The sequence below is a fragment of the Ascidiella aspersa genome, chromosome 9, assembly GCF_963924565.1.
Source record: "Ascidiella aspersa chromosome 9, kaAscAspe10.2, whole genome shotgun sequence".
NCBI classification, from domain to species: Eukaryota; Metazoa; Chordata; class Ascidiacea; order Phlebobranchia; family Ascidiidae; genus Ascidiella; species Ascidiella aspersa.
In genome coordinates, this window is record NC_139455.1 from 12,826,009 (window position 1) to 12,853,533 (window position 27,525).

At 34.3% G+C, this 27,525-nt stretch overlaps 1 protein-coding gene across 1 annotated transcript; it reads right to left on the reverse strand.

Moving 5' to 3' along the window:
* Positions 1-1,645: 1,645 nt before the first annotated feature.
* On the reverse strand, positions 1,646-27,525 carry LOC146133047 (protein-cysteine N-palmitoyltransferase HHAT-like). Its single transcript, XM_083396644.1, has 10 exons — positions 25,568-27,525; positions 24,410-24,483; positions 24,231-24,344; positions 21,890-22,087; positions 21,572-21,832; positions 16,645-16,819; positions 13,388-13,538; positions 12,056-12,293; positions 11,646-11,790; positions 1,646-1,944 (listed from the first exon to the last, which is right to left on the reverse strand). Exons 1-10 carry the CDS (start codon positions 25,677-25,679, stop codon positions 1,850-1,852), a joined length of 1,563 nt encoding a protein of 520 aa, XP_083252770.1. The 5' UTR covers positions 25,680-27,525; the 3' UTR covers positions 1,646-1,849.

Consider the following 27,525-nt stretch of genomic DNA (forward strand, 5'->3'; position numbering starts at 1 on the left):
TGGCCAAAAATTGGGCAGATTCGATTTTGGACAAACCAGGGAGGGGAGAACATGTGTTTAGGATAGCGCAGTAAAATGATGCCTTTGTTACTAAAGCTCAAGTAGACAAAAGTTACTTTTTGCTAAATAATTTGTAGATAAGGGTCTGTTTATTAATCCGAAAACAGGCTTTTTAAGTTAAAAGATTTCAAAGAAAACAGTTTTTCATGAGATAGATAGTGTTGGGGCAAAACGGACCCCTCACAAGTTAATCCGTTATTACTAGCGCATAACTGAACTTAAAACTTCACCGTTTGATTTATTGATAGCCTTTCAGTAAGACATTGTGGAACTGAAATAAAATAATATATCATTATTTCATATGTTTAGATAAGTTTTACAGGAAGGCCAAACAATTAGAAATTTTACCAAGATCTGTTAAAAAAACTCGATTGCTATTTGTTTTATTACTTATGAGTTGGTATACATTAAGATATAAGGCAGTTTACGTACGGTCTATTTGCAACCATGTAACTTAAATATAGTTGCAATGCTACTTAGTAATGTGCCATTGTGGTTTCCTTGTATGTTTTGGCCTACTTTTGTAAAATATTTTTAACCTAAGGCGCCATTTATACCATTACTTAAATTATGACAACTTTAACTATATGCAAACACAAAATTTTTCGCGCTTTGGCACGTTATTCTTCGTTTGTATGTTTTACATTATGGCATGGCAGTGTTTTCTGCATTAAGGGCATTATTAATACTGCACCTTTTCTTGGTGTCAACAGCATAACGCTGCGTGGACTTGGACTCCCCACAAAATGCAATTTATAACAAATTATATCTATAGTTATTTTCTATTGAACTTTGTAATATAGCTATTGTATCATGAGTACAATTTATCGAAATTGTAAAGCAAGATTAACGTAATATTCCTTTTATGAGTTTCGTGGCAACTTTTTACGTGATTGCGGGCGCCACCATTCAGCTGTGGAGATAATATAGCCTAGTGTTAATCTTTTATGAATCCAATACACGTCTAAGATAAACGATTTGACAACTAAACCCAAATAGACGCATGTTTTTGCGTTTCCCAAACTTGCTTTAGTTCTAAATACCACACCGGTTGGTTCGAGAAGAACATTTTTCTTCAATTACTTGAACTACGACGTTAGGCCTACTTGTGAGGTTAAATGTAGGGATTTCCATGTACTTTAGCGAAAGCGATATTTCGATTTCCTGGGTCGTGGGACGCATAACTGTACATTACAATTTCTGTTAATATACACTATAAACGCCGTTATTTCAAGCAATATTAGAGAATGCTTTTATGTGCCATATGCGTCAGTGCGTCACTTATCCTTTCAATTGAAATTTTGCCAATTTAAAACCAATGAAACTAACCCAATTTTTTATATGCGCGTTTAAACTGGTCTTGTCTTCATGTTTGCGCACGAGTTCGTTCGAGAACAACGTAAGAAGAATTGTTTCAAAACGTAACTTTGTGACGTGATTGTAATGCCCTCCTGAATACGCGACTGTTTTTGCTGTCGAAGTGGCTTAAAAGAGTAATTTGGGCCACGACAAAAAAGTTTGCCGACCACTGTACTAAATGCGAAAAATTGAAACGACACACAATGTTGAGAACCTCTGCTTTGGAAGGATTTATCAATAAGTTTATTGCATCTTTTGCGAATTCAATACGGTTGCGCATATAACTTGCAAATTGCTTTGTATATGTGACGAAACAAAAGTTAACACAAGATTGCCACGGCAAAAACATAGAGAATATGGTACATCAAATTCGTTTTGATAAAATGACTAAAGTTCACATTGGGTAAAGTTGATGAGGGCGAACAATATTTCAAACAGGTATAGATTCTCGAATTCTTGAAATCTCCATAGATGTTTGGACTCCACAATACAGCGCCACGTGAATAAATAAAAATTTTGAGAAACCTTTAAACAACAGTTATTATTAATGCAAAACAAATAGGAAGAAGAAAGCTGAAAAGTTTACGCTTTAGCGAAATTACACACAAACAATCTTATAAGGTCACATTTTTGGGCATTGTAATAACGTGTGGACGGATTTCTGATTGGTGAAGGGGCCAGGGTTACCATCTGTTCTGACGAAAAAATAAGCATTCTGCTTTGAGATGACGGTTTTTTTTTCCAAGAAATTTTCAACCTGCCACATTTTATAGAATAGACTCTAATGGGCTTCCTTGTGTTAAGCATCAACATAAATTTGTTGTTTTGTAGAACAAATTACTTATTATTAAGTTGTATGTTTATTCTAAATTTTGATTTGAAATTTCATTTTATATGTATTACATAAAAACATCGGGACGTATAAAACAAGTACCCTTAGGTAACCTGAGGGGAACAAACAAATAAGACCTAAAAAGCAACAATATGTAAAAAAGCAGAAAAATCTATAAAACCATAGTAATAAAGCCAAACTGCGTTTCATTAACGTTGATGTTGTTCTTATTGCGGTCTTATGGGTGGAGTCTAACCTGAGGTTATCGTTTGATGTCTTGCACAAATATGCAACTAAAATCTTCGTTTAAAACTTTTAAAGAGATGGCGGGGTGACATGATGAAAAAAAGGGCACTTAATTTACCGGGCCGCCGTTCTGGACACTTGCGACTTACTAATGTCTAAAGGGCGTAAAACCAGTTTACAATAGGGGCCAATTCGAATGTAAAATGTTGATGCGGGACACTTTCCTTTTACCTAAATACAATTTAGTGCAATCTACCCAACTGTACAACTTTTACATTTTATACAGTTATCAGTTTCGCGTGTTGAAGTAATTTCGCATTTTTCAGGTAAAGTATAGCTCATTTTATCAGAAAGAGTTACATTCTATGAGGCAGTAATGGGGTTAAACGCAATAAAAAATATAAAAAAATAAATTAAAGTTAATGTGACCAATGAAACTGTATTAGTAACATTTGTCAATCAGAAGATAAAAAAAACTGAAACCGTTGGAACAACATAAAATATAATAAAAAAATCAGACTATTTGACGAAGTCTTTGCGGGCCACATGTGCAAATAGCAAAAATCTAGCAGCAAAATCCGGTGAAACAATAGTAAGATAATAATCGAATCTGAAATAAAATGTTTCACTGATGGAAATAAATTAAAACAAACTAAGCAACTCAAAAAACAAGCACGGAATGGTAACCCTGGTGTTAGGCCACTAAGAGAAAATATTGTGGGGCAATGTGTTTCTTTTTTTCGTTCGTTTAAGGAAATTTAGCAAAAACATGTTACGAACATTGCAAAACAGCGAAGGTCTTAGTTCTACTTATGCGATTAGCCGTTGAAGTCCGAAGCGCAAGTTTTTTTAATGGATTTTGAGCAATGCCCCCATGCCCGCTGCTCCAACTGATACAAACCTAACACTTTCAGTGCTTTAGGACTTTTCAAATAGGGCAATAAATATAGGAAATTGAAAAAGAGGTAATAGTAAACGTTTTTGTACTAAAGGTTTGCCCTATTGCCAACTGGCTTTGATAGCCATGTTTTGGTAGGTGTACTGACATATGCTATAAACTTAGTTAGTGTGTCGTAAGTAAGGTTACGGAGCACCGATCTAAAACATAATTCCGCAAATACTGGCTCAACCCAGAAAAGTAATCCTAATTCCAAACCTCGTGCGTACTAAATATTTCGCGACTCTTTTTGAATTATGATTTTCTTAGAAGTGGTTCTCAACCGCCGGTCCGCGTCAACTTTCCTGCCGGTCCGCCAAATATATTACAATCTTAAATCTCAACTACAAAATGCAAGATGTTGAAGGCTTGTCCATCAAATTTACAACTTCGCCAGCTTCGTAATTGCAACATTGTGACGTAACATAGAGTAAATGGTCTACTTTGGACTTTATAGTACGTCACAATGCTGCAAGTATTGTGCCCGACTGTTTAAAAGTAGTCTACTGCTCGTTTAAGTCTTCAATTTTAGGACCAGTTGTATGTCAAAAACTTTAATATAACTACGTATAACACGTACGATATCAAAGAGACAGCAGCAAATTGCCTATTGAATGGAAGTTTCCATTCTTTGCTTTGCTGCATACTTTTGTCATATTTGCTATTTGGGTTGATTTTCGAGATTTTACCGGTCCGTAAGACAAAAAGGTTGAGAACCACTGGATTAGAGTCTTAAGACTGTTTTGTAGAAAAACTTGTTTGATCCAATTGTAAACTTTAAAAGGCTATAAAAGCAGTATATGGTGGCTCTTTTTTAATAAGTTCGGCATTAATAGCACATGTTACTAAAGCCTAACCGACAGAACTAAGCCTATAGGCCAGTGGTTCTCAAACTGGGGTCCGCGAGACAATTTTTTTGGACCACGAAGCACCTAACAAAAAATCAACACGACGCTCCTTAAGGAGAAAATTTTTTGAGCGATAAAATTTTCAGGCAACTTACTTTTCCAAACCAAGCTTAACCAACTCAATAATAATAACTATGCCGGACAAAAGAAAGAAATCCAGACTCATGCTTGCATGCTTCGAGTTGATTTGTGCATTGTGACGTCATAGTGTTGCATTGTGCTCATGAGAATTAGGTTTTTACAGCTTGCTGCGCTCCCAATGGACAGTACGGTCACGGTTTTTAAACTGTTCGTGATTGCTTCACTCAAATAAAGTGATTCTTTAGAGGGTTCACTGTTTCCGTTGAAATTTATATCTTAAAAGCAGAGGCAGCGTGTGACGCAGTTTGGAACTTAACCACTTCCATAATAGTCGGCTTACAATACTAAATACAGTATTAACAACGTGTTATTCTGTGTTTATTTTTGTATATTTTTAAGGGGCCGTGAGCAATTTAAAAAATTGACAGGGGACCGTCGCCTAATTTTAAAAAAAAGTTTGAGTACCACTGCTATAGGCGAACAGAAGCCTTATCAGTTTATATGACACTAGATCAGGGGTGGCCAACCAATCGGATACCAAGATCCTTATTATATGGGCCGAAAATTTATTTTCGGGACATATCTTGTTTTTGCCGCTATTCTTTTTTGGTTTCCTATGGTATGTTTCAGACCGAGTTTTGTCCGAAGCTTTATAGAAAAAGTAGACATCGTAGAACCTTCAAATTTTCAGACATGGCGTAGAGTGGTATGTAGGTGCTTTGTAAAAGTTTATGAGGCTGCACTCCCAGGGGCCTTTGCTTGGGGGGTAAAAACCTGAAATATTGCGTTTTAGCACTTTGTAGCTAACGACAGCCATCTAGCAGCAGAAAAACTTTCATACAGAATTCGTTCATATTCGCTTGCTTTGTCCAGCTCGCGTCGCGACGAGGCGGCTGCTGGCATCCCTGCTGCGCCCTATTGTCCCGCGCGTGCAACATTTGTGTTGGAAGTGGCTTGCCTAGTAAAACTATGCACATGCGACTTGCCTTTCATAAAGAGGCCTCTCTAAGTAAAAAAACCTATTGCTCTTACAACACAAAATATTTTACCACCGCAAATTTAAATGCGAATCCTACAGGCAGTGTACACATCTCTGTTAGCACATGTTGTAATTGTTGCACCATTCAAACATATCAACACCAGGTCTAAGCAAATATAATTATACAAGGGCCGCAACAACAAAAAGCTTAAGTTGAACGCATTCTTAACGACGACGTTACAAAGCCACGTCATAACATGGCGTCATAAATAAATAAATCTTGCGTTTATTGGATTTAAATTGGCAAAACTTTCAAAATAAAACGTGGCTTATTAGGCACATAAACGTGTTTGCATATTGCTCAAAACTACAGATTTAAACTCTGTTTCAACAGTGATTGCTCAGACCAAGGCATGGTAAAAATTTACACAGTAAAAGTTGGAAAAAGTATAGCAAACCATAGACGTTAAATCATTTAGAGAGAATGAAAATATTGACTTTTTAAACATGCTAGCTGACCAAAATGTAATAACATGGCCGTAAGCATTATCTACGTAATTTTTTATTGATCAAATGTATGTTTCGATCATTTGCCAAAATCTACGCCATATTTGAACCCCCTTCGCTTCAAAGCCATAAGTTATTATATTATTATACACAACTTATGTGTGTAGATATGTTGGATTGGATTAACACAGAACAGGTGCAAATAGCAAATATTCTCCAAATACGATGTTTCCAATATTCTCCAAATCGTATTTCATCGTATTGTCGTGGTAATACACAAAGAGGTAAGGCCGTGAATAAAGTTTCACCCACCGTACAATTAACGGAGGGAAGCATTTCGAGTAGGGATGTTCAAGGCAGAATATCGGCGACACATTTATAATGCTTGCTTTAAATGCGGCGTCAGCATTTTTTGGGGCGACCAATTACTTCGCGATAAGCTTCGCCTAATAATTAAGTGTCAATAGGGTGTATTTACCGCCGCAAGTTTAAATGCGAAATCTTAAGGCAGTCTACGCCTCTCTGTTAGCACCTGTTGTGAATCATGCTCCAACCAGCATACCAACATCAGGCCTAAACTTATCTAGCAAAACTTTCGATTTAATAGTTTGCGTACTAGGCACGTAATAGTGTTTTTCATATTGTTCGAAACGACAGATTTAAAGCCTGTTTTAACAGTGATTGCTCGGACCAAGCTATGGTAAAAAATTACCTAGTGAAAGTTTGCAAAAGTATAGCAAACCATAGGCGTTAAACCATTTTTAGTCTTTAAGAGAATGATAATATTTGATTTTCAAACACGTAAGCTCTGGTCAAAATTTAATAAAATAGCCATATGCATTATCTAAGTAAATTCTATTTATCAAATATATGTTTCGATCATTCCCCAAATTCTACGCCATATTTGAACCCCTTTCGCATCAAAGGCGCCGCAAATTTAAATGCGAAATCTGGTGGCAACTCTAATCCAACATATCAACACCAGGCCTACACAACTTAAAATTGTGTGTTGATATGTTGGATTGGAGTAACATACTATACAGGTGCAAATAGCAAATATTCTCCAAATCGTATTTCATCGTATTGTTGCGGTAATACACAAAGAGGTAAGGCCGTGAATAAAGTTTCACCCACCGTACAATTAACGGAGGGAAGCATTGCGAGTAGAGATGTTCAAAGCAGAATATCGGCGACTCATTTATAATGCTTGCTTTAAATGCGGCATCAGCATTTTTTGGGGCGACCAATTACTTTGCGATAAGCTTCGCCTAATAATCAAGTGTCAATAGGGTGTATTTACCGCCGCAAATTTAAATGCGAAATCTTAAGGCAGTGTACGCCTCTCTGTTAGCACCTGTTGTGCATGTTGCTCCAACCAACATACCAATATCAGGCCTAAACAACTAGCAAAACTTTCGATTTAATAGTTTGCGTATTAGGCACATAATAGTGTGTTTCATATTGTTTAAAACTACAGATTAAAGTCTGTTTTAACAGTGATTGCTCGGACCAAGCCATGGTAAAAATTTACCGAGTAAAAGTTTGCAAAAGTATTGCAAACCATAGGCGTTAAACCATTTTAAGTCTTGAGGAGAATGATAATATTTGGTTTTCAAACACGTAAGCTCTGGCCAAAATGTAATAAAATGGCCATGTACATTATCTACGCAAATTCTATTTATCAAATATATGTTTCGATCATTTGCCAAAATGTACGCCATATTTGAACCCCTTTCGCATCAAAGGCATAAGTTAAGTGCTGGGGAATTTTTCGGCCCATATCTGTTTTTGCTTGCAGAAACAAGTTAAGAAAAATGAAAAACAAAATATATAATATAAAATACACAATACAAAATATTGAAAAAAAAAAAATAAAAATATTGAAAAATAAAAATAAATATTTAAGTCAACTAAAAATATTAAAAAATGAAAATTGATAAAAAAAATAAAATATAAAAAAAATAACACTAAACCTTAAAAGTATACCCCCTGACAAAATAAACAACAACAGCACCCCCGTCTAGTTTATTACTTGGTTTACCGCAAAGAGCCACACCTTACACCAGGGGTGGGCAACCTTTTTAACACAAGGGCCATTTAGGAAATGTAATGCTTACAGGAGGGCCGCACATCAGATAAACACTAATTCATATTTTCAGCTTTTACGAGAAAAAACAAATGAGCTACTAGGCTGCAACTACGGCAGTTTTGTCAGTGCTGTCTACTTGCGAATTCGGAAATAACTTTTCCTACAATTCCAATGACGTCTTTCTCGCACGGATCGGCTCAGTACAATTTAATCAACAGCCCTAATTTAAAACCAGCTGTTAAACATAACATCTCAGTCAAACACCTTGACCGTACTAGACAAGTGTAATTGTTGCAAAACAATTGTTTATCATACAACGTGACACAAGTAAAACTTTATGAAGGAAGATTGTTTTATAATAGATGCTATCCATTCGAGTTCAACTGCAAAAGTGTAGCGGTGTAGCCTATGGGTTACATCGCACCTCAAACAGGAAGCTGATAGAGCAAACGTCCCAACATGGTGCAATAATTAGTCTTATTTAGGGAAAATTAGCTGGAAGAAAGTGAAGGGCCGCACAAAAAATGGAAAAGGGCTGCATGCGGCCCGCGAGCCACACGTTGCCCACCCCTGCCTTACACACATCGAACGAAAAGATAGCCCATCACTCCATTTCTTACTCACTCCAACAAAGCGATCGCACGAAGTGCCTTTATTTCGTTAACTAGACAAAATTGTAATTTAGAAGGAAACGCGACGCGTTGGATGAAAAATACACATTTCTCGATATAATGTCATTTATCAATATTATTTGAGCATATTTTTTGCGTTTATCTCGTTTCAAAAGTATTGCTAACAATACATTGCCCTAAGGCAAACAGTCTGAGTCGGAACCGGAAATAATCCACACCTTAACCAAACGAAATCTTAACATTCTAAAAAAATCATAAGTGCAACATGAACGTGTGAAGAGCCGCATGCGCGGCTCGCGAGCAGCGTGTTGGCCACCCCTACACTAGATGAAATACCCGACGTTGCACAGGTTACATAGATAGAGTATTTACCAGTTTAACTTTAACTGGCAAAGGACTCATGCCGTTGTAAGCTAAGGCGCTGGTCGTCCCAATTCTGTTTGTCGCTGATTGTGTCGGGCAATCGGATAACTAAATGCTTCCCCACAGTGAGAGTAACACCCTACACCCAGTGTGGAAGCGGCATTTAATCAAATGGCGCGTTATAAATTGTCGTATTTCAACACAAATTTTTGCATTCGGTTAAAACAGTGTACGGAAAAATTACCACATAACTTAAAAAGCAACGTTGTGTTTAACATCTGAAATAGAGCGACTAAATGAGTAGCCTGATTTTTTACAGGGTAGATGCGAACTCGCTGTGGGAATTTAACCAATAATACGTGCGGTATAATTTTGTGTGAGTTTGCTGAAGCCGCATATAAAAGCCGATGATTTTAAAAAGATCGTGACAATTTAGCATGTAACCAAATTGCAATGTTGTGTGATTATTTGAAATTGAACGACTAAATACACAACACTTTGCTTAGCACTTCAAAAACCCGTGACATTGTCGATTGGGAATCACTAACAAACGTGAAACCTTAAGTTATTAGAGCTATTGTTCGAATTGCGTGATATTCAACAAATATGTATCCCGGCAGAATTCTGCGTTCAACGTAAGAAAAATCCGGTTTTGAAAAATAAAATTTGCTGACTGTTCAAACCGCTACAATAAACGCGATATTTTGCGAACTCTGCCTAAATTTTGTGTAGTTAAACACACTCTAAGAAGCCGTTAGGCCTTGGCCGAAATCACTATCAATTCTCGGTTAGGGTTGTTATATAGTATGTCCAGGTAAGTGTCCTTATGCCTATGTTAAGGATACTGCACGTGGGGTAGAAGTTATTGTTTAACTTGCGTGATCGGTATTCCCGGTGCAAAAATTGTCCTCGGGGAGGTTTAATAAAGAAGTTCGCGACATTGAGTTTTATTTTTACCAAGGCGATATACTTAACAGTGCTTGAAAACGTTTTGCGCGGTTACGGTCTAGTTTAGTGCTTTGCATGTGAAGTCGCGCGATCCAGTAGATAATTGAGCGCAGTTTAGGTCGCCGCTAATTTTGTTAGACATCACGCCATGAAATAACTGTGTGACGTCACCCCTATAGCAATACCGCCGAAAAATCGCTTGAATCTGGTGTTAGTTTGCAAACCCTAAACAAGCTAAATTTTACATAACTTTTATTTTTAGGAGTTTAACGTCCTCGGTTTCCTTGGCTAGTAAGAAAGGACAGAAATATATTCCCTTAGAGCAGAAAAGATATTATACTTGGAAGCAAAATAATAAGATATCTCTTAAGTATATGGTTGAAGTTTAACAACAATAGCTTTTACGGGTACGCGGCCTCATTCTTGAACGCCAAAAATCAACATTACATTTTACTAACCTTCATAAACATTGACAAAAATTTGGGGTGGCAATGCTACGTTGAAGTTTAAATTTATTAAATACAAAGCCCTGGCAATTCAATTGCAAACCATACATAAATTTACCATTTTCGCAACCTAAAGCAGACACCCACTATGAACCACTATTTGCTAACTCGTGTCTCAATCACAGCTAGTAGCCCCGGTTAATTAGAACTTGTAGCCAAATGCGTAAACTTTTTATTTGATTGTGAATTGTGTAGACCAGTGCTCTTCAACCTTTTTTGGTTTGGTGAACCCTTGAAGTTGTTGTGATGCACCCTGTTAACTTAAACGGTAAACTGAGATAAAAAGCGACATAAAAAAATCATTATGCATATCAATATCATCATCTCAATTAAACCGAGCGGAGAGCTTCCAAAGTTTTACAAACTGCCGATGAGAGTTCGATTTAAGACAGGCTGCTTGAGAGTACAATTGCATGTCATAAAACAGAATTCAAACTTTACACAAAAAAACAGGATACAACTTGCACCACGACAGTCAGGCAAAAAAGAAAGACCGCATGTCTCAGAAAGGTAGTTTGCAAGGATTACAGCACCATTATGTCATAAAAATCGGTAATAACTGGCAAAAGTTTGTGATGCACCCTTTTATAGCTTTTCGTACTGGTGCACACCGGTTGAAGAGCACTGGTGCTGACTGATTTGTTTTGTAATCAACAATCGGCTCAAAAAAGTAAAAAAAAACTCTACATAGCAAAACTTGATAGTGATAAAGTATATAGGTGCGTGACACAGGCCAAAGCCTAATATTTGAATGTATCAACAAATCCCTAAAGATAAATCTCAACAGGTTAAAACCGGTCATTAAAACCAAGACTAAAACACCTGGATAAGAGAACAACTAAAAAGTATTGCAACAAAATCCTAGTTTTGGAACAAAATCCTAGGACAAATACAACCAATAAACTATGAATGCCAAATTTAAAAAAATGGTGGAAATCAATTATCATAAGGCCTCATGCAAGTGAAAGCACATAAAACTATCCTGCAGTCTCAGTGTGCTAATCATTTTAGATCTCACTGCCCCTATTTTTTCTAGCCTTATCTTGCTTGCCTGGAAATCTTTAAATGACCAGTTGATTGCGGTAAGTCTGCTAGAAGGCAGGCAGTGAACTAGCTTTTATATATGACAAATATTATTCACTAAGAAAATCTTTACCATGACGTGTATACTGTGAGGCAACTATATGGCTTTAATTACCTTCTGTGTAAACCCTTTTAATGTAAATATTTCCAATTTCCACTCCAGTCAGAAAATAAATGTTAGACACTATCAACAAACTGAACAAAAAACTTGAGAGAAAGGCTCGAATTCGGCGACTCCACATAGGATGGATATACATTTCCTAAAAAAAATAATTTAATAATAATAAACTTGAACAACTATCAACCATGAGATTGTTTTGACAAAAAAAATTAAATTGACATAGAATTGTGTAGTGTTGGGTCGCGGCTCCCGTGGGTTACTTTTTTGTGACATATATAAAAAGTAGGAAGTCTTTAGTTTATTTACTTTATTGCAGTAAATTGACCATAGATTTGTAGTTATGTTTTAGGGATTTTCAGATTTCTGTAGATAGTACTTCAAAAAAGAAAACAAAATAGACATACCTCAAACTTTCTTACTTTGGGGTTCTCATATATTGCTTCTGATATTTTTTCAATATATATTCCTAACCAATTTAAAGCTGCCCATACAAGATGGTAATTCTGCAAACCATGCCAAATATAAACAAATATAAAAGGAAGAGCTGAAGACCAACTCTTCCGCAAGAAGTGTGGACTTATTCCTCCAGAAGGTATGTATATATACCGCACTAGCCACTTGTGAAGGCCTTTATCAAAATCCCTTTAAAAATAAAAATAAAAACTTTAAAAAGGCCTTAACTAAGAACTAAAAAAAAGTTATAAAACATTGTTATACGTGTTTAAACGTTTTTAAAAAATAATGTAAGTAGTTGTCCCCCTATTGCACGACAAATTGCATTTATTGCATGACAAAGGTTAGAAAGACTTATTAAACATTACGTTGTAAGTTCATAAATTTTGGGCCTGCTATGAACATTTTTTACAAAACTTTCTAATTAACCCTTTAAATGTTTATATTCCTACACATGCCTTTTTTCTAAGTGCTTTTAGCAACACACATTTACGGTAATTGTCAATTAGAAAACTGCATTATGTTTTGCAGACACAAGCCAGTTTAAATAAATGTTTAGGTAGGCTTCGATACGATAGTTACTCCTAGTTTTTAAGTCTGAAATAGGTAACCATAGTGAAATATAAGTAGGCTGTATGCTGTTAAACACTAAACAGTTTATGTACAAAGAAAATGTTAAACATAGCCCATCATAGAAGATACAATTTATATAATTTTGCTAAATTTTTATTCTGGTATTTGTTCCTAGCCATAATGGGTTTGTAAATACTGTAAGAGCAGGACAGAAAACCTTTTTGGCAAGAATTCAAATGTACACTAAAAAAAGTTTTGAAAACAAACTGCACAATAATAGTAACATGTGCAATGTATGACAAGATGAAACTTTTTGTGAAATAATAATATACATTTTGATTGCGTAACAACAATTTAGGTGTTTATTAATAGATGTTAATTTATAACAATAAATCACTTTTTTTAAACGGTTTGGTTGGGTTTGAAATTTTAGTGACATGATAACTAAACCAACACAGAATTTTGAAAAAGACAATTAAAGCGGAAAATAGCCTACATAAAAATTGCGGAGAACGTCTTTATTGTACAAGGAAAATATAGTTTTCCATTTCAAAATATTGGTAAGCGATCAAATTAAACGCTTTGTTTAAAACGGTAGAATTGTCAAACTATAGGCAAACCTGAACGAATGCAAACAAAATCTACAAATAGTAATATTAATGTTGGATTAAACAACTAAAATGATGGTAAGGTTTATATAGAATACTTACTTCCACATATCAGTGAACCTGTGCTTGCCAGAAACACAATGAGAACCGCCTGGAACTTTTAAATTGTCAGAAGTGGCAAAGTAATGTGGAAGTCCATATATTATCATGTACTTCATTGAAAAAAACTGAACAAAGCACAAAGCTAAACCACCTGCAACAATACAGGATTTTAGTAACTAATTAAATTTTTTCTTTCTTATTAGATGCTATTTTTTTAGGTAAAAGTACTTTTAGTATGTTTAAATTACTCTTAGCATAGCTATACATTACAAACAGGGCTGCAGAGTCGGAGTCGATCTCGGTTTGTTTTGCTGAAGTCAGGCTTAGGAATCGGGACTTGAGTAAGACAATTTAATACTCCCAAAGTCCAGAGTCCGACAAGCACATGCGAAGTTCTAAAGTTTAAAACTAATATTGATGCCAACTATAAATCGTAAAAGTGTAATATTAAAAGTTGGAATATTTTCCAATATATTGTGAGTAATTTATATGACACGCTTATGTGGGGATTGCCGAAAATCCACCTTTGTTGAGTAATGTAAATTGGTGAAATAGATAGGCCTGATTTGGGATTCAACAAAATCACACATTTAGCCGGAGCAAACTCGAGAGTTGAACTCGGGTTATTTTTAACCGCCTCCGCAGCCTTGATTTCAACTGGGTGTCTATGCTACACACTAATTTAAAACCGACTTTAAACATTTAATTTTTTTCAAACAAGTAAAGGATTACCAAAAGCAGCAAATAATATGCCATGACTCATTTTATTGGTACTTTTGGATCACTTTATTGAACACATATGTGCAATACTAATTAACTAATGGAAAAATATGAACATTTTTTATAACAGAAAGGAAATTTTCATCAATTGATAATCAGACATGTAAAATGGTATTTTGCTATGAATAACTGAGGTATTACAATAAAATGGTGTACCAGTGGCCCAGCATATGATTCATTTTTGTACAATAAACAAGAGCTTTAAAAGTGAATATAAACTTGAGAGCAAAATAGTTTTGTATTAAAACATCCAAAGAAACCTTTATGGCCAGAAGTGTAATCAGAAACACAAACAAATTCAATATGGTATAAAAAAATATACTGTTGTATTTGGTAAGGTTGCTTTTACCAAAGTTCACAGCTGACATTTAGTTATGTTTGAAACTTGAAGAAAACAATATTTGTGCAAACCCCATTGTCTTGCTCTTTGTAAGTAAGATGATTCAGGACTTATCTGTGCTTTTTACCAAATAATCCACACAATTTTGTTGGTGGTTCTCATGCTGCTCTCTTGCTACAAGACTTATAGGTTGTTCAGAAATGTCAAAATTTGGATTGCTTTTTTTCAGTTTTCTCAGTAAAAGTAGTAATACATTGTTTTTCAACACTTTCAAGTGAATATGAATGTCAAAAACTTCATACAAAGCCTGTCAATTCAGTTCCATGCTCATTTCCTGGTGAAAGTCATAAGGGTGCAACACCCGCAAGCTTGTTGTAACTACAGTTTTGAAATGTCACTATTAGTGCTGTAATTGTTGCACCGGGAGATTTATTGCCAGAATGTTTACATGAAAATTACCTAACCAAATAAGTTTTTAAATAATTGTTGAACATTTTTAGATACATATAAATGTTGTTTTCCAAATACTTTTTCCATAGGATTAATTGGGAATTAAATCCATGCAGTTGACCTTGAAAATTATTTCATAATAAATTTAACATTTTGAAGCAGCTAACGATTTGCAAAAACAAAGCACTAAACAACGTTTTAGCATTAATTTTGCTGAGTCAGTTGTCCTTTTTCTTGTGATATGACACATTCTCTCACAACAATTATGATTTGTTTAAACTGCATTTGTACACTTACTATAACAAATCTTACCAACCATTAACTCAGTATTTGGCCACTCGTCATAAGCGTCATTCAATGCCTAATTTAAAGTTTTTCAAAATTTGTTAACTAACATTCTCAGATTTTTCTCACTAACAATCGAAGATCTCAATAAAAAATACTGCAAAAAAGTTGAACTGATTTAAAAATGTTTTATTTTAATAGGAAATTTCAATGTGCTTATTGTATAATCAAAATTGCTGACAGATTCAAGTATTAAATTAAGGATAAACATTTTATTAATTTAAAATTTACGCTATTTAAAAATATGTATCAAAACAAACTCTATATTTATGAAATTTAAGATGTTATAAATAAGGTTATGCAAGACCCTGAATGCAACTTTTTAAAGCAATATGCTTAATTATATTTATATTTTATACAAATATATTGATTATTTTACAATTGTTTAGATTGTTGAAACAGACTAGCTTTTTCCAGGTGTAATTTCTTGTAATTCTAGATTTTACTTTTGGAAAAAGGGCAAGTATTGCACATTTCAATTTGAGTTATATATATATATATACCCAGTAGCTGACGTCCACTTGAAAAGAGAACACCAATCTAACATAAAGAGTTATAATGACAAGGCACAAGATTAATTGATTTCACATTGTCTAATCTGGACAAGCCATGAAAATATAGTGATGATAAGATCTTGTTCCAGGAATAGAAGTTCAATGTTTAATCTTTTTGCTAAGTTCTTTCTTGTTGCTTTGCTGTCTAACTACCTAAAGCTGATTCTTCCAATGCTAATTTTACAGTAATTGAAAAAACATTGTAACATGCACTTTTTGACCAGAATGTGGGCATTGAAGTTTTCTCTTTTGACCAAACGTTTAACAGGTCCAAAGAGATTTTATGTGATTTTTATTCAGTTTTGATGCACAAGAAGTTTAGTCATAGTTTGCGATTCAATGCACTAATCCTACCCTTGAAACGGTATTTTTTTAAAATAAGAGGTTAACAACTGAAGGTAGCTAAATTTCCCAATGTTAAACCAAATTTTGGCCTAATGATCTAAAAAAGTGCTTTGAACAAATTTCAGTTTCATCTCTCTGTTTGGTCATAGAAATGCGTCATTTTCATCTTGGAGCAAACAATTTTGTTTTCTACTTTACATTTTAACAATGATGCATTAAAGTTAATATATATATTTAAGTTTTACTATGCCTATGCTGACTGTAAGTACAATTAAGTTGTATATTTATTTGTATTTTTTTTTAATTTTGTCACTTAGTAACCAGTCATAAAAGCACTGTTCAGGTGACATATTGATTTAATTCACTTTCCAGTCTCTTGTAACATAGAATTTTACAGGGTATGTTATTTTGTAAGATGTGACAACACTAAACAAAATACTTACATAGAGTCAATATTGGTACCTTTTCAATTAGATGCACATGGGCATGAATTGCTGAGAAGTGAAAATAATACAAAGACAAATTGATGATTAGCTGCAAAATGATATATCTAAAAGTACCAACAACAAACTTAATAAAAACATTGGCAGTCCATTTGACACTGATATTGTTTTCCATCTAAAATACAAAAAATATATATTTCACAATCCAATATATATTCATAATGAAATGTTATCTTAATGTACAGCGTAAAGGTTTAAACAGAATGCTACAATTAGTATTGCATGTAGGAACTTTTTTTCCATAATGTTATCTATACCAGGAGTTCACATAGTGGTTTTTTTTTTTTTTTTTTTTTTTTAACAGGCGCAGTGGCACACTATACTCTAGAGCAGTGCATTTCAACCCGTGGGATGGTACGCACTTGTGCGGATGAAAAATTGTAATGCGGATGACAAACGTCGTGCGGATGAATGGTGCATGGTATTATTTTTTATTATGTGTAATACAGTAATCAAATAAATGAAAAAATTGTAATGCGGATGACAAACGTCGTGCGGATGAATGTGCGGATGGAAATGGTGCATGGTATTATTTTTATTATGTGTAATACAGTAATCAAATAAGCTGGTGCACCCACTTATACATTATAGTAATATTGTCTCTCATTAGTTCACTGCAGCTTAAGCCATCTATTTTATATTGGTTAAGGTCACATATTTAATAGCCTACACAAACCCTTTCATTGTTATTTCACAAATAAAACTAAAGGTTGCAGACTTACTGAGCTTGTTTTGTGCGGATGGAAATTTTCCGAAATAAAAAAGTGCGGATCGAAATTGTAAAGGTTGAAAAGCACTGCTCTAGAGATTATGTACAAGAAAGAAAAAACTACTTGGAAAATAATAATAACAACTATGAGGAATTTATAAAATGCATACCTTAATCAAATTAATTCTAATGTAAAATATGGCAAATAATTTAGAATGACTTTATTTTCATGTGCTTCTAAATTATTCATCTTCTTCAAAAAACAATGTAAACAGAAATTTTGTTGAAAATCCACTCAAAATCAAAACGTTGCAATAGTGGTATTTTGCTTGTGTGGCTTTTGCTTATGTTGGTCAAACCAGGGCCGGTTTTCATTCGGTAGGCCACCTTATGCTTTTCAAAGTGTTTCAAATGGTCACTAAAATAAGTTTTTAACAACCGCCAACTAAATCTAAACATTTATTTTCGTTTTGTTTTATTAGTCTGATGATCATCCTAATACAATTCGTAATTGTGACTAACAAACAACTTTAAGTGCTATACAAGCTGATTTACATAACCACTTTGCCAAACTATGGTAGTCAACTGGGGATTCCCCCTGTTTTATTGGTGCTTAAAGAATGACAGGCTAATCTTTTTTGCCCAATACGTCATGTAAGTAACCCGCTAAATTAGTAAACAAAAAAATGTGCCAAAACCAAACAATTTAACCGAAAAATAATTGCTTGCTGGTGCTTTCCAGAGGTATTATAGTTAATGTATATGCATAACTAGATTATATACAATTATACCAATTTAAACCAAACAAAACACATTTTAGTTTGAGTTATATCCGCATGCATATGCATATTGTAGCTAGTTGTGAACAGAGGTAATTTTCGCAAGCGAGAAAAAATTTAATATTCTGTCACAACGTACTATGAGTGCGTTTTGCTATTTACTACGACAACACATATTGTTTGCATTAAAAAGTCATTCAAATTATAGGTATATTTGCAGATGCTGTTTTTATTAGGGGGAAATCGAGTTTGAATATCAGTTGAGGGGGTCAACAGGTTTAACAAGGTCAAACGCAAAAGAAAATCACAGATATATCAAAAAAATAATTTACCTTTTCTAAAAGAATTTCTATAAATTAACCTTTGGAACATCTGTGAGATATATCTATTAATCAGAAAACACTGTACAGTATGTACAATACAACTTATACTACGTTAAAACTAACAAAAAAAGCACATGGGATTAGTGGATATGAAATTAATTATTCAAATCAGGGGCACGATTTTTAATAAGATAGTGTTAAAGGGCAGATCAAAAAGTTTAAGCACCTCTGAGCATTCAATGAATCTGCATTTGTGTTGGCTAAAAAGCACGAGCGTTTCTTCTTTGATGCCACACAAATAGGCAAAATGTGTTAGTGATAAGATTTAAAAGGTAACTAAAATTGCTCTTAAAGCATACAATAACAAGACGTATTGGGAAACTTTCTTATAATGTATCTGAGCAACTAAATGACGATGCATACTTGCACATTAAAATAAATCAAATATTAATATCACAAAAGTTGTTTAAAGACAAAGATTGTATGCTTTGCATTTACTAAACATGATAAAGAAGTCTAGTAATATAGAGTGGAACTAATTGATCAAAAATTAAATTCACAATGAAACTTAAATAAATTACCCTAAGAAATAAGTGCATTGAAGTCATTTTTAGTTAACAATATAATGTTACATTCTCCATAACAGAAAAGTGTGCCAGTTACATATGTTGTTTTATATCAACATACAGATGCAAGCTAGCATTTTTATTCAAAAAAATGATCAAGAACAACTGGAGGTTAAAAAGCCACCAGAACAAGATCTTTAGCTGCCCGACTAAGACCTAAATGTGTAGGAATATAAAGCCGTTTAAATAAGACACAAAGCCACTGGAATAATTTCTAAAACTGTTAGAATTAAGACATTGAGCCGGCGGCTCTTAACCTTTGGTAACCTCAAACCCCTATGTTATTCTGCAAGCGTTCGTCAAACCCCAAATTTTCGCTCAGTATTCGTTTCTTCCCCCTAGAAGCTGAAACTGGGCATATTCAAATTAATAACCTTTCATTTATATAGGTTAAATTGGCAAAACTCTTAATTTATAACGTTACATGACACCTTGGCACATAAGAGATATGAATTTCGCTTAAAATAACAGCATTTATTTTTCAAAGGACGTTTTCGCGGAACCCTTGAAACAGCTGCGTTGAAACCCAAGGGTTCAATGGAACCCTAGTTAAGAACCACTGCATTAAGCCTTCAAGGTAAGGTAAATGCTTGTGAATAGGATATAAAAATGTCGGGTTCAGAATTTGATATAAAGCTGTCGGAATAAGGGATAAATTCATTGGAATAAGTGAGCTGTCGGAATAAAAGATAAAGTCACCAGAATTAGACGAAGTCGTCGGAATAAATTATATAGCTGTAGGAATAAGACAGATAGATGTCGGAATGAGTCCTAAAGCCCTAGAGCAGTGTGGTTTAAAGCCAGGCCCATAGGCCACATGTGGCATCATTGTTAAGTGGCCCGCAAAGCAGTGTGTATTATTACAAAGGGTATTGTTAAGGGTTTAACCAAAGAAATAAATCAGACCATCAAACACCAAACATGCTTAAATTGTTTAATTATGAATACATTTTCTATTAAATAAACCGGTTTCCTTGGGCTCATCAAGTTCATTTTATAACGGTTTAAGAGAAGTCGCAGTTTTGCACGAAACGATACTGTCATTGTAAGTTATTGTGTAGAATGCCACACCTCTTTAGCAATTTACATATGTGCTTATAAAGGTGTTTTTCTAAATTAAAAAATATGTCAAATACGCAATTCTTTGAACAATTCATGCCCAACCAAACAAAAATTGTCTCCTGACAGGCATGTAGACCTCTCCTGACACACATGTAGTCTACTGTTGGTGTCCCACAAAGATTAAGAACAAAATATTGTGGCATGTGATGCTGTCAACCTTGGCCCTCCCTGTCCAGGAGAATATGAAGACATTAAAATAAGGTATTAACCAGTCATTTATAAGACACAAAGCTGTCGGACACAATCCAATTTAATAACGGGCAGACTGGCAAAGTGGATTATAAATAGTTAGGTTTAATTTGTCAGCAGTTAATTGGCACACGGCAATATTGTTAGAAATACACAAATGTAATTATGTGTGTGATTCGACTTATTTCAGTGTTCTGAGATGTTGAATAAACTCTATACACAGGGACATTATGTAGTATAAAGCAAATCAATGATAAAATTTTATTATTAGTCTTTGCCACTAAGATTATCGTCTAACACAGTGGTTCTCGACCTTTCAGAAGGTGTGGCCCCCGTCCATGGACTCTCAACAACTTGTGACACCTAACTAACATGGTAGAAAAAAACTTCACAGAAAGTAATGAAAAAGGCCTCCGAAATCATAACAAAAAGAGCAATTGATTTTAAAGAAGTTAACAATTAAAATATTATTTGCTTGTGGCTGCCCGAAGAATACTCTGAGGCCCTCCCAGGAAGCTGAGGATGACCAATGAGAAATCCTGGTCTAACTTTTATTGTTGGACAACAACAAATACATTGACTATATACAATAGTGTCCTGCCAATTGTGCTTTCTACACCAATTTACAGTTGTACGGCGTTACATAGCTAACTTGTATAACCACAAGTATGTTAAGTCAATGCTAGTAGATCTTATACCAATGACACTGTGTCTTATTCTGACAGCTTTTGGTCTTATTCCGACAATATTGCCCTTGTCGTAGTATAGGTAGAGGATTTAATTCAGTTATTGTGCATTTGGTAAAAAAACACTGTATTATAAATAAATATGTAAAGCGTTGTACTTATTGCGGTGTCGGTCGTATTATGTGTTCCCTTATTATCATTTCAGGGTATTTTGAAAATGTGACTCACTATTGAAGAAAACCTAAATATTTTACTTTGATCATACATAGAAAAATAACATGGAAAACATTGTTTGTTAGTCTTTGCCTCTTGTGAAACCCACTTTGGTGGCAAAACAAATGGTCTGTGTTAATTAATTTGTTACAATAAAATAAAATTGAAATCCATGACAAAAAGGGGCATAAGAAACAAAGAACATGTAATACAAACATACCTGATCCTTAAAGATGTTGTAGTTTACTACAGGTCCCCCAACAAATAATGGAAAATAGAATTGGTAAAGCAAAAGTTCATAGAATGATGATATAAATGTTTGAATTTTGACATGATTTGAAGATTTTACTTTAGCCCCGTTCATCTCTCTTTTTTTTCTCCAAATGTGTTCAATGCAGAATGAGGTATATCGAAGATTACACATAGAACATGTGCATACAAATAGAACAACTAAAAAATTTTGATCACGGAGCATGATACTCTGAATGAAAAATAAGCTATATGATAGTTAAGGAGCAAACCAACAAAAACAACTTACCAACCAATAATAAACCAGATCAGTGTGCAATATTACAATAAAAAATATGCTTGTCAGCCAGGTCAAAATGATGCTGCATGTGAGGTATGAAACAGAAAAGACCAAAAATGACTCAAAAACAATACAAAGTAGTCCGCTTATCCCAAAATAATACCAGCAAAAACAAAATGTATATACCATGGAAATGTTGAAACGTATCTGAAAAAATCATACATTACCGATTTATATTTATACATAAATAAGTATATATACCAGACAAAATCCCTGACATTGCTTAGGGGAAATAGTGAATTTACGATAAATTATGGTTATAATGAGATTAGAGATCGACCAATAACACGTTTTCAGACTGATAACACTAACCAATTTTTTATGTTTTTACCAACTGATACCCGATACCGATTTTTTATATCCTTGGATGTGGTAAAAATTTGGTTAATAAAAATTAAAATCCAAATAGTATTTCAGTTTATCTAGCCTTACTATATTTATTTAACCCTTATTTTTATATTAACATTGCATGATGCTGAATGAATTTTTTTGAGCCAAAAAATAGGAAATTTGTTTGTTTTTTAGGAAAAGCTATACTATTTTCATAACAAAATATTGGCAAAAATATAGACTCAAACTTATCGATACCGATATATTGGTAGGAGCGAATTATCGGCCAATATAGTCGGTAACCGATATATCTGTCTATCTTTAAATGAGATCAGTAAAAAAATGTTAAAATAGAGAACATTGTTTATTAGATTTGGCACATCTCTATATCAATCAAACAAAAAAGAAAAGCTACATCATGTAAAGCTAAAGCACTATAAGCTTAGAAATTAGGGGCTTTAATTTTTTTTTTATTTGCGCTATATTTCTTATTTGCTGGAGGTCTTGCAGTGTTTCAAGAAACACTCTTAATTTTTAAGATCTTTTTAAAGCACAGCCCCATTCTATGCTACACAAGTTAACAGCTCTTCACAAAAGACAAAGTGAAATAATACAAAATAAAACTAGGGCCAGAAAAAATGTATACGTCCAAGGCCCAGGCTAAACAGGGTATGCAAAAGTTGTATATATAAATCTATTGTGTGAAACTTGACATAGAATATTTGCTTGGTAGCATTCTAACCGGGCGATTGAATGTAGACATTGTTTTTCAGTGTAACTTTGAGGTTGGCTGCCTGCAAAATGGATGCACGAAAAAAAAGAAAAAAGATTGACACGATTTGTTCATCAAACTTGCTATATGCACTATGCAGTGCTGTTACTTTGCCTAAATCTTTTACATGTACAATCCTTATGTAAGGTCTATTAATAACTCAGCGATAGCAAAGTGTACAACTTTTATAATTCCCGAAATTGCTTAATATACAAATGCATTAAATGTATGCATTTGCTGGTAATAAAGGAGATTTTGTTGCACCAAAAAATAGAGAAGATTAACATTGCACACTGGGAACAGCGTTTGGCACCATTTGCTACACTCAGCTAATTTTATGAGTTAGGCATTTACTGTAAGAGACGCCCATATTATTGTTAAATGCAGTTTTACTCTGTTTGATAGTGTAGCGTCATAAAATATATAGCTATAATAAAACCTATACGGCTTGTACTATACCAAACACAGGGGTGGATCCAGGGGGGACAAGGCCATGCCATGTCCCCACAAACACACCTTTTAAACTAAAAAAGTTTTCAATAATACACATGTTATATGTTATTTCTGCTTGACACAAAGTTATATGATGTTTTTCTGCTGCCATAGAGCTTTAGGGGTATAAAATGGCTTATAACTTGTTTGTCATATCTTCTTTAAAATTAAACTAATAAATAGGAAACTTTAAGTGGGTCACGCGGTTTCCTTTTCTAAAGGTATTTAAACTTAAATTGATTTGCACATTTATGCACAAGTTGGACTACGAACAGCATATGTCTTGTGTTACTTGTTTTATAATGTAAATTCGTGATTTTATCTATACCATTTTTAAACCCTGAAAGTAACAAAAATTCTGGATGCGCTCCTCAAACAGGTTTGGGTCGCAAGATTTTACCAAATTCCATTTTCCCAAATTTTGGGTCGCCTTTAAAAAAGGTTTGGAACCACTGATTTAGATAATAGAGATATTTCAGGTCAAATTACATAGCTTTTCTTGACACATATGTTGAAATATAGAATAAAATTTCGGACCTTATTAATCTGGAGCTACAAAGCGGTAGGCTCTGTTATCTGACAAGAAACTTAGGATAAAAGAATTCCTATATATATATAAATAAAATTAGATTTTATAGTATTTATGGTGCAGTATACAGTACACTGAAAAATAGATTAACAAAAAGCATTTCTTACATTTGCAAAAAATGCTTCAAATGTTCTCAGAACCATAAAATGTCCAATGAATGCATAAATCACTATGTTAATGAAGAAATGATTCCACATCTCCCACTCGTAGTCAGATTTATCCTAAAATATAGATTAAATGTTTTATCATCGTAAACTTATTTATTTTACAGTATCAACAATCATACATAAATGAACTTTGAAGTGAAGTAGTTGTAACCAATTTGGAGATGTCCTTCTTTTAATCCCACTGGAACATATTCTAAAAAAAGAATACAGCCAATGAATCACTTTCAAATAAGCCTTGGTAGAGTTGAATAATTGGTAAAAATTGATTTATTTTAGCTAAGTTGTTGTTTTTTAGCATAACCCATATTGACTTTATTTGAAAGATGAAGAAAACATGTTGTTGTTTCCACACAAATTAAATCACATATATTTTTGAAATCACAAATATATAGCAACATTTCGCACTACCAATGGTGGGAATTAAGTTTGTTGTGCCATTCTAGAAAAATTTACTGAAGTGCGGAGCACGTTGTTTAGTTGGGATAATCGCAGTGCTTGGCATCTAGATTGTTTATTATTTAAATAGATTGTTTATTATTTCAATTTCGATCACAGATTTGTAGTGTGTTTGCAGTTTTACTTTGATTGACAACGCTTAAGTAACATTAACCTAAAAAAGCTATCACGATAGTTGTTATTTGCATAGGTGACGATATTTGCATAGGCGTAGCGATGGGTTACCAGCTATGCTTCAATCTAAACTATATTTTTGGTAAAAAGATCAATTACGTAAATGCAAAAGCACTTGTGAAACATATTCTTGTACTCCTTCCAATTGAAAAGTTGTGCCAATTTAACTGAACAAATGCTATTTTTTCGTGCTTCACGCATATAAAGTGGTTTTGAGCTGCATATTCGCACATGAGTTCACTCAATAACACCAATCTATGTAAAAAAGTAAAAGCAAATATTTGCAGCCGCAGGTTGTACCTTCGTACCCCCATTTAGTATTTGTCAATGTGACAAAAAATTTTGAATCATTTGCGCTACTCTGAGATCACTATTTTTCTTGGTAATTGCCTAAATATGGCTATGTTTATACATTCGTTAGGCGAACACACAATTTAACTTTAGGGACAACACCAAAAAAACAACTGAAGAACATAATTCTGTAAGCCTGCTGTTTAGATTGCAAAGTAGCTAGCAAATTATGGATGTTTATACTAATTTCCGTTTTTTAAACTGCCCATATACACAAATGAGATTAAACTAACTAACTAACTAAACAGTTACAAACTAAAAAGTTCAAAAGCGGACAGATTTAAGTCATTACTTACCTTTAGAAAGTATATAAACTTGCCATACAGCTGTTATATATGATGAAAGCCATAGTACAACATAAATACTTGTCTCGACTTTTCCTAACTTGGGATATGCTATTTTTTTCATTACTGAAGGTTTTATGCCTGGTAGTCATTGAGCCATGCTTTAAAGTAAAACTAGTGAGACCTGTTGATTAAAAACAAATTTGGGAAACTAAATAGCTTTTAAAATTTATAAATTGCTGCAGATGTCAGTAAGGTTTAGTTTGCTTGTAGTGTACCTTTAAAACAAGTATTAGGGATGTCTAATATTTTAAATCCGATAAAAATTTGTTTTCATAGTGCTTTCTTTCGAACACAAGTAAATATCAAACTTAAAAACAGCAAGGCAGTTTTAAATAAAATAATTCTCTTTTTTGAAACAAGAATCGAAAGCCATTTAAAAGTATACAGTAAAGTAGTGATTCGCAAACTTTTTAGTGCCAGAGCCAAATTTCAGCCCTAAGGTTTGCAAGGAGCCTCAAGAAAAACAAGTCTAGTTAAAAAACATGGGAACACACAATAAGTCCTAAAAAGCAATAGACCTAAAGCAGAAAAATCTATAAAACCATAGTATTAAAATCAATGATATAATAAATCCAAATATTCCGTAATATCCGCGACAGAATAAAAACTTAAGCGTCTGAACTCTGAATAAGACATAAACCTGTTGAAATAAGTTCTAAATTTATCGGAATAAGAATAGGCCAAAATATAACCTAAAACTGTAGGGAGAGGGGACCATGGGTCTGGCATCGGCCGCTATGGTGTTTTTTAGCCAAGATTTTTTTTAGAAAATCTGGGTATGATTGTCTGTGATCTTCAACAGCTTGTAGCAAGTTGTTTGTTGCTGTGGATTGTCGGTTAATATAGCAGCACAATCTGTGTTTACTTTTAACCCCTCTTTCTGTGGCATCATTCACAACTTTAACAGTACATGAAGACTTTAACTCGTTGTACCCATTATGAGCACCATGAATCGGGAGAATGCGTCGGCCAATCACATATCTGATTGAGTAGCGTAAAATAAACCAGGAATCTGTGCCAATCAAATCCTCTAAAGTGGTATAACTTTTGATTTTATGAGGCAAAACTTGAATGCCTTGGTGAAAATCTTCAGGTTTTGCAGTTACAAGAAGTTTTCGCACAATTGCTGCCTTTGTGTCCTTGGTCATTTGTGGGTGATTACTAAACAAGGAAAATGTGACAAGTTTGTCTAGAAAAATACCATCATTACCCATCTGTTCAGACCACATAAACATTTTTGGCCATAGAAATCTTGTCCCATCCACCTTGTACTGTGTGTTGCACCTCGTTGATTGTCTTCTTCTTTCGTATGGACGATCTTATTATTCCAGTTCAAATGTCCGGGCAGAAGTCGAGATGCCAGCGGATAGTCTCATCGTCCAAGAGTGTCAGACCATTTGTCCCACTTGGTTGGCGATATATTTGCACCGTAAGACTATGTGGTCTGCAGTCTGTACCTCCAAACCTCTGTCACAGAAGCCCCATTTATTCATGGAAGACCTGGCACGCCCGACCCCTGTTCTCAGCCTGTTAAGGCGAGTCTAGGCTCGAATAGACAGGCCAAAACCCTAAGGCTTATTGGAGGTGGTGGGACAATAGTGGTGAAGAGGGGTAATCTTGCTCCTCGTTCCATTTGGTGGCCATCCATTCACCTACACCAGAGCTTTCACATTTCTGCAGTGATTTGAGTGCAGCTGGTATAAAGGAGCATCTTGAGGATCAGGGGCGTATCCAGAAATCCAAAAAGGGGGGGGGGCCGAATTTTCAACTTCGGGAATTCCCCGTTTTTCCGTCTGCCGTAAATGACGTCATAAAATATTGACAGATATGACGTCATAAAACAGCGATTGTAATGACGTCATAAATAATAAAAAAATCATCAGAAACAGCCAATTAACGTCCAGCAA

Excerpts from the sequence above, each read along its gene's own strand:
- LOC146133047 (XM_083396644.1), bottom strand. The coding sequence starts at position 25,679 with ATGAAAAAAATAGCATATCCCAAGTTAGGAAAAGTCGAGACAAGTATT. Across the intron at positions 24,345-24,409 it reads TCACTTCAAAGTTCATTTAT|GATAAATCTGACTACGAGTG; the intron begins GTATGATTGTTG and ends TCTATATTTTAG. Across the intron at positions 13,539-16,644 it reads GGTACCAATATTGACTCTAT|GTGGTTTAGCTTTGTGCTTT; the intron begins GTAAGTATTTTG and ends GTATTGTTGCAG.